Raw genomic sequence first — 8,338 nt, forward strand, 5'->3', positions numbered from 1 at the left:
TAAATTCTGCTTCTGTAAAGGAACTTGTTTGCTGCGTGCTCTGCCCCCTGCGCCAACCCCCACTTCTGTGCTACGCGTTTACCTTTATAAACCCCAGCTCGAGGGCTGTTGGGGGGCACAGTGTCAGCGCCCCAGTCTGCGCTGCGTCCCTGGCCGCTCAGTTTGCTTTTTGCTTCCCCAATAAATCCATCTTTTTTTGCTTAAGACTGTCTCTGTGTGGTGAACTCTTGGAGGGACGTGGAATCTCCTCCCTCGAACCCCAGCCCGTAACAGTGGTGGCTCAGCAGGGACAGTAGGGTAGTCATAGGGTTCCCTGCTGGGCTTTGGGGAAGGGAGTCCCTCGTTCTGAGCCTGTGAGTCTTGCTCCCAGGGTGGAGTGAAGCCGCCCGGTGACCCTTGCAGCCTCCTAAAACACTCAGCATGGATAGATAGTGCCAGGCACACACCGTGTGACCCCAGGACACACAGAGCAGAGGCCTAGGCGGTCTTCACTGCAAACCCCTCCTTTGGTAGGATTGCTCACACGGCAGCCTGGGCTGCCCTGGGCTGTGTGTGCTCTCTGGTTCTGCATGGTGAATGTGAACAGAGCCAGTGGCCTTCCCAGGGCTAACGGGGCCAAAGCAAAGGCTGCTACAGTTGTCCAGTGCAGGAGAGAGCCGGCCTGGGGCCTGGAACCTCATCTAATGCAGAGCCAAATCAAAGTCGCTTGAGGGTCTCAGCCTGTGCACAGACCACAGGATCCTTAGGCCGGGCCTGGGCTTGTCTGAGCACAGTCCTCTCGTAGCCCTTCGGTCCTGGGCTGGTCCAGGGCCTTGGGTGGATGTGAGTAGCCCTGCCCTTACAGCCCTGGTGGCTTCCTCCTCCATTGTGGGGGCAGTGCTGACGACCGGGCGCCTGCTCCCTGTGTCGGCGCGCAGCGGCTCTGGAAGAAGGCAGTGGCGTGAGGGCCTGGCTCCTGCCGTGAGCGCTCCTCTCTCTGCGCCACCCCCTCCCCTAGGTCTTTGAAAATGGGAAACACAAAACACAAATTATTATTAGCCTTTCAGAACCCTCCCCAGTGTGCAGGAGGTCCTGGTGACAGCAGCTCTGGAGACGGGAGCGGGAGGGAGGGCCCAGCCAGCCCAGCCGTGGGAGGGGAAATGGCCGCTGTGTGTCCCTGTGGTTGGCTCCTTACAGGTTGCCCACCAGAGCGGAGGATGCGTCGGTGGACACGTGGGGTGGACAGATAGGGAAACAGGCCCAGGGAGGGTCATCACTAACAGACCAAGTGTACCCCCTGGCTTCCAGCCGTCTTTCCTGTCTGTAAACTGAGTTACCTCCCCAGTCTGACCTTGGCTCCTGAATGTGAATTCCAAAGCCCTCAGTAGATGTGGGAGGGTGTGGAGTGGGTGGTCACCCAGTGAGACCAACGTCCCCACCTTCCCAGAATCATTGTGGACAGAATGGCTGGGCTTGGGACGCGGTGGCTGGCTTTAGAGCCCAGTTCTGCATCAACAAGCTGGCTGCCCACAAGTTGCTTGCTGCCTCAGTCATTCCATCTCTCAAGTGGGCAGGTCTGTGATGCTTTCCTCAAGGCCCACTAGCCTAGACAGCGGAATGGACCCTGGAAGGGCTATGGGGAGGCCGCTTGGCTTATGGAGGGTCAGTGATCCAGAGACAGTGCGGTAGAGCTTGGCCTGGCTGGATCAGGTCCAATTAGATGCTGAGTGGGAAGCTGTAGCTTGGGGCTCAGGGCTGACCCGCCATGACTCCCCTCAGCCCCGTATACTCATCCTGAGGACGCCTGGGCCAGCCTCTGTGATGGGCGAGGCCTCGACCTTGTTGGCTCCCAGGGGTCTTTTTCCAACCTGAGTGCAGGAGTTTCCCTTGGAGATCCCGCCCCACGCATCCCATCATGCCCTGCACTCTCTCCTGCTCTGACCTGCACACCCTATGCTTTGGTGGGCCATTTGTTAGTTAGCAGTGCTGGTCAGGAGTTGGGAGGCAACTTTATGGGCTGGCTTGTGTCTGCTTTGTAGTTTCTAGGCCCTGAGATGGGACCACGAGTGGTTGAGGGTGACTTGGACAGCTAGAGGCTGCAAGCTCCCTGAGATTTATTTTGAGTCCCAGAACCAGATAGGGTCCTTCTTCTGTTGGATTGTCTCCACCTGTTCACACCTTGTAGCTTGGGCTTCCCCACAACACGGCTGCTGTATGTGGCCAGTCATCTTAAATGGCTGCTCAGGTATCTGAGGGAGCTGCATGGTCATTCCGGGCACAGCCTTGGAAGGCACGATGCATCAATTTCTTGGGCTTTGTTGGCATGGCAATGAAAACTTGCCTGGTTCACAGGGAAAGGCCCTGGAACATAGCACCAGTGTCCAGCGGATGGAAGAACCCACAGCCATCACCAAGCAGCCCGAGGACCTTAAGTGTGTTGGTGCCTGTGCAGGTTGCTGTATTTAACCTTGAAATGCAGAGGTGGAGGTCATTGGTGCTCATGACTCTGTGGGTCAGGCATTAGTGGGATTGGCCCAGCCAGTTTCCTCAGCCCTAGGAGGCCTGGAATGCCCAGGCTGGAGTCAGGACAGCTTCTTCTCTCTGGTGTCTCAAGTATCGACTTGAGACAGGCTGTTGGCTGAGGAAGAGCTGGGCTCCCAGCTAGAGTTCACACATTTCCTCATATGGCCTGGCTCCCCAAGTGGTGTCTGGACCCAGGGCCAGGCCCTGATGAGACAGCTAGCTGAAGGTATCGTCCGGTCGTGCAGTCTACTCAGAGGCAAAGCCAGGCTAGGCCCAGGAGCGGGCCCGTCGCTCTGTGCGGGGAGGCGTGCCCCAGGTGTGTCCACAGCTCTTCAGGACGAGCGTGCGGTGGCTGGTGTGGCTCTCCGGCAGATGCGGGCTGCTGTGCTCCTTCCTCCACCGCGGCTCCGGCCACCGCTCCCTTCACCTGGAGCCTTGCTCCTCCCCCACTGGAGCAGTGCCCTTCTCTACCAAAGACTTATTACACAACCCCTGCCTCGATCACCTGGCTGCCACCCATCTCCCGTCCCTGGAACAGAGGCCTTGGAGGCAGTGATGTCTGTTTTAGCTGTGGGTACCAGTGGAGCGAGTGAGCAAGGGGCTGGGTAGAGGGTAGAAGGAGAGGTGGGCTCATGGAATGGCCGTTTAGCAATGGCTCTGCTGCTGCTATTCACACGCTTCCTGCCAGCCCCCTGTGGAGGGCTGCCCAGTGAGTGCTCCCATGTTCTGATTCTATCAAAGATGCAACAAGAGCCAGAGCCACACAGCTCATCCGTGCCGGGTGGAGACTTGAGCAGAGAATTGGGCTGTCCCAACGGGGGTGTTCTCACAGCTGCCTCTCAGCCCTTGCGTCGGGGGAGGCTCGCGTGGCCAAGGTTACCCTAGACCCAGGGCACAAACAGCTTAGCCCAGGAACCCAGCCACTTACCCTGAGAGGCAGGCACAGCACTCTCGTGGTCTCTGGGTTGTGGGTGAGGTGGATGTAGCCCTGGGCCCCCAGGGCACTATCCAACTATCTGAGCCGGAACTGTGTTGTTGCTCCGTCATGCTGTCCTGTGTGCCGGGCTCCCGTGCCAAGCCCATCTTACCTGCGGGAGCTGCCCAGCAGATCTGTCACCTGACCCAGGTGCGGCCTTTGCACACAGTAGCTGTTCTGTTGCCATGGCTACATGGCAGGCCCAGGAGGGCCCAGGACCTGATGTGGAGATGCTCGGAAGGGAAGGTCTGGGCTGGAGGCCCTGCAGCTCTAACCACCCGGCAGGTGGTGTGTCCAGCCCCACTCAGGGTGAGGTGGATCTGGCCTATGCTAACCACGTGTAAAGGGAGAGTCAAACAAATACATGAATAAATACAAGTTGGCTGTTCACTAACTGGAACAGTTCCTTTGCAGATAATGGTTGCCAAGATGCTAATTATAAGAAGAGAGTGTGTGATAGAGAAAAATGTAGTGGTATTTTCTCTTCCTCCTTAAAGTGAAGAGAGAACACTGTGTGTGCACACGCGCGAACACGCACACACTGAGCTTTTATTGTGTCTTATAGGAGATAGTTCTATGGAAAGAAAGTTCTGTGAGAGCCTTTAATGAGTTCTAGTTTTAGAAGCAATCAGAGAATAATTGCATGATTTAAATGACTAAGCTCAGGTGTTTCCCCGTTCCCCTCCCTCGCTCTCGGCCCGCGGCAGGGCACACAGCTGTCGCACCTGTGTCTCAAGGTGGTGGTCAGGTCGCTGCGTCCCGGGCAGCTCAGGGTTCAGGCAGGTGAGTCTTGAGGCCAGCAAGCTGGCCTTGACCCGTCTGCCAGCGTGGCTCCCGAGGGGATCTGGCCAGGTGCCCAGCGCCTACGCAGGCCAGCCCCAAATCCCACTTGCTGTCGGGGTCAGTGACAGACCCAGGGCCAGGACCCAAACCTGCGGCACCTGCCCAGATGTTCTGCTGATGCTGCCCAGGGTCCCCTACCACTCTCCACCCTCCCTCTGTTCTGGGGGCCAGGGTGAATGAGGGCCCCAGGAAGCCCTGGAGCGTGAGTGATGGTGAAGGAAGGTTCCGTTGTTGGCTCCAGCAGAGGGCACCGGGGCGGCTGGTAGGATTAGCCTGTCCCACGGCACCCAAGGTCTTGGGAGCCCAGGATTGTTGGGGTCAGCTGCACCTTTAAGGGGCCACAGCTGACCTCAGCCTGTCCCTCCCCTTCCTGTCTTTAACAGGAAGAGAAGGAAGTCTGACATCACTTGAGGGACAGCTCCTTGGGACCAATCAGGGGCCCCTCTCTTGTGCCCGCCTTTGGGGTATATCTGGGAGGCTCCTCATTTGAATAAACAGAAGCCCTAGAGGTTTTCTCCAGGGGCCCACGCGTCCGTGTCGTTCTTGGCGGCTATGGGGCACCCTGCGACCACACGCCACCGAGGCTACCCGTGGCCATCGCTCCCGCGTGAGCAATAATGGACCACCCAGGAAGGGGCGGACAAGCCCCTCCCCCCCAAGCGAGGGGAAGTCGAGAGAGAGAGAGAGAGAGAGAGAGAGAGAGAGAGAGCCCACAAATTGGCACCCCACATTGGGTGCCACAATGTTGGGCTCGTTAGCCTCTCCCGGCTCGGGTACTTACTTCTTCTTTCCACACTCCCTTTCGCGCCCTCTCCCCTAGTCACCCGACCCGCAGATGAAGCTAGGGTGAAGCGGGGGAGTCAGCACTGACCTGCTGCGCACGTGGCCTGGCTGAGAATGTGTGCCCGCCTCCTTACCAATGGACAAAGTCAGACGTACACATGCCTCGGGGTCAGCTTCTTAGAGCGAACTAACTTTATTGAGACAAGGACAACAGGAGATGATTCCGAGGGAAGGGGGTTTGGCCAGGATGTCGATAGGCTGAAAGGTATCACCTGACCCCCAAGAGCTATCGTCACTCGAGCGCGCCGAGCCAGGGCGGAGCTGGTAGGCGCCGGGCTGGCTAGGATGGAAGACGCCTGGGCTGGCTGGAGTTGGGGGCTGGGTGCAAGGGCGGACCCAGAGAGGGCAGCTTGCTTCCGCATTCCCCCAGGGCTTGGGGGAGGGGCGGCAGGCCTAGGGGCCGGATCCCAACACAGGAGGAGCCCAGCCCCGCCCTCCCAGCAGGCACACACTGCTCAGACCCGGCTGGGGTGGCTGGGGTGCCCGTCACCCAGCGGTGCTGGGGGTTCTTGTGGAGGCCACACAGCCACAGGAGGGGCAGTGGCCTCGGGGGGATGCGAGACTCTGCGGCGCAGGCCGTCCGTCCCCTGCCCGCAGCCCCATGTGCCCCGTGAGAGCCCGGGCTGCCCCTGCCCGCGGCTCTGTGGGGAAGGCAGTCCTCTGTGGTAATGCCACTTCTCCTCTCCACTCCCCTACAAAGGTCGGGGCGTTATTTCTTTCCAGCTGCAACTCCCCTTTGTCCATTGACCGTGAGCTTTCCAGGGGACCGTGGGTCTGTGTGTGGGAAGCCCACACAGAGGGCTGGAGGCAGGGGCTGGCATTGTTCTGGTACCCACAGTGGGCTCACCTGCCGAGCAGTGCTGCAGTCACAAAGAGAGGAAGGGAAGTCTCCACTCCAAAGCTGCAGTCGAATTCCAAGCATCATCTCGGGAGGTGGAGATCGGGAGGATCCGTTAGAGGCCAGCCAAGAAAAAAGATTAATGAGACACCATCTTGCCAACAAGTTTGGCGCGATGGCGTGCCGCCACGAGCCCGTGTGCCCAGGAGGCAGAGATAGGAAGAGCAGGGCCCGCGGCGAGATGAGAAAATACCAGACCGTAGGAGAAGTAATGGAAACAACAAGGGCCACCGGGGTGCCTCAAGTGGCTGAGTGCCTGCCAGAAAGGCCTCGAGTTCAAACCCCAGCACCAGAAGAAAACACAAAGCCAGAGGACGGAGATATCCCCCCGATCGGTGTGGCTCCGCAACCAGAAGTCTAGGAGAAGGGGCCCATGGGTCCAGAGGCCCATTGACTTGTGACCTTGATATGTCTATCTTTGGGGAGCTCCCCTGAGCCAAGGACCCCACTCCCAGCACGGGTAGAGGGAACAGAAGCCTGGAAACTGCCCAGGCTGGTGCCAGTCATTCTCACTGCTGCCCCACAGTGCTGCGTTAGATAGACCGGGGATGAGCGGAAGCCCCAGCCCTGCACCTCTCCTTCCTGGCCACGGCGACTCCCTGAGCCATCGCGACTCACCGTATTTAAGCCCAGTAATTGAATTGCAATTGATAGAACATGTCGGTTTAAGATCATGCTAATTGCTTCATTTCCCAGAACACTCCTAAAAAGAAAATGAATTTCCCTGTAATATTTTGCAGTGGGGTGAAATGACCCTTGTGGAAATCAATCTCGGTTCCATGATGAGCTCCAAGGGGGTGGGCGTGCTGGGGCAAGGGGCCCCATCTCGGCAGACGCGAAGAGGGACCCTGGCCCGAGCTTGAACTCAGCAACATGCCCGGTGCCGCGTGAGACTTGGCAGGGTTGGCGCCCGTGGCTGGTGAGTGCCTTGCCCAGCATCTCATGGCGGGCAGAGAGACGGGCACCCCTCTGCTGGTGGAGCTCGGGAGCGCTGAGGTGTCCAGGAGGCAGACACAGGTGGGAGACCCCCCCCCCCCCCCGCGCATCCCAGGGAGCCAGGACGTCACAGGACCGCTAAGGCCTGACCTGCCCTTTGCCGCTCTTCTGCCCCATGGGTGCCCCCACCCCTCCTCAGCTGTGAAGGCGGCAGTGGGTGCCTGGCCCCGGGCACATCCCTAGCACGTGGGTTTTCACGGCCATCTGTGGTTGGATGGAAGTTGGAAGAGGCGAGAGGAGAAGCCATCATGGCGGCCTGACGATGCTGTGGTTCGTGTTCCTCTCCGGGTGATCTCTGGTTTCCCCACCAAGCCCACATGGTGTTGAGGACACCGTGTCCTGGACAGGACTACACTTCCCCGTGTCTCTGCGCTTCTGGAGGAACGTGGTCCCTGCCTGCCGAGTGCCTGGGGCTCGGCCCGGGGAGGGGGGTGCTGAGCACCGAGACCTGGCTCTGCCTCTGCGGGGACAGAGCTTCCCGGCCTGCCCTCTAACAGGAACGGGCAGAGCGGGCAGACTCCGAGGGATGTCAGGCTCTGGGCTTCTCTCGGCACGTGCTGATGCGCGCGGTCTGCACCCACAACCCCTGCTCCCAACGTGGCTCGTCCTGTTTCTGCAGCGTGACTTGCTGGACGTGAACTAAGTCGTCGAGGACGTGGCCGCCATGGTGCCGGAGCAGGGAGATGCCACTGCTGGGTGCTTGCTTGACTCGGGCCACCTGCCGGGGAGAGGTACCTGGGTGGGGCTGAGCGTGGGCTCTCCACCTTCCCCTCCGGCTCAGTCAACACGTGACCACTCTGGGCCTCATGTATGCCACTGTGCGGGCCTGCCGCCCCGAGGGGGGGAGACTCGCACGTGGCTGCAGCCGTGGCCTGCGCTCGTGAGCTTAGAGAGCCTGGGCCCCTTGGAGTCTGGTGCTGTCACGGTGGCCCGGGAATGCGTGTGCCCGTGTAGGCAGGTAGGTGGGGACGGCGGTTGGGGAGCTGAAGCCCCTCCAGGGGAGGGTGCCCCGAACACCCTTTTCCCTCCCTGAACAGCCTTGAAGGTTCTGGAGACATGAGCGGCAGGATCAGCCCCTTCCTCTGGGTGGGCCCTGTGACAGGAAGAGCCCTTGGGGTTAGGGCCGCCCTGGAGTGGGTCGAACAGGGTGCACAGGTTTGTATCTCAAGGAAACCCGCTTTGTTCTGCAGGGGCACTGGGCTGCCCTGCCTGGCGTAGTAGGAAGCGGAGAGGCTGAAGGTCCAGCGACGCCCTCCTCGCTACAGAGACAGGCCTTTCCC

The 8,338-nt window shown here is 59.8% G+C and overlaps 1 protein-coding gene across 1 annotated transcript in view; it reads left to right on the forward strand.

The window, feature by feature from the left end:
• Positions 1-8,118, forward strand: part of Tsnare1 (t-SNARE domain containing 1) — a 50,246-nt gene extending 42,128 nt beyond the window's left edge. Inside the window, 2 exon segments of the mRNA XM_048359236.1 lie at positions 7,678-7,789; positions 8,096-8,118. Coding sequence (XP_048215193.1) covers positions 7,678-7,789; positions 8,096-8,118 — 135 coding nt within the window.
• Positions 8,119-8,338: the final 220 nt, after the last annotated feature.

The sequence above is a fragment of the Perognathus longimembris genome, chromosome 12 (genome assembly GCF_023159225.1).
Source record: "Perognathus longimembris pacificus isolate PPM17 chromosome 12, ASM2315922v1, whole genome shotgun sequence".
NCBI classification, from domain to species: domain Eukaryota; kingdom Metazoa; phylum Chordata; class Mammalia; order Rodentia; family Heteromyidae; genus Perognathus; species Perognathus longimembris.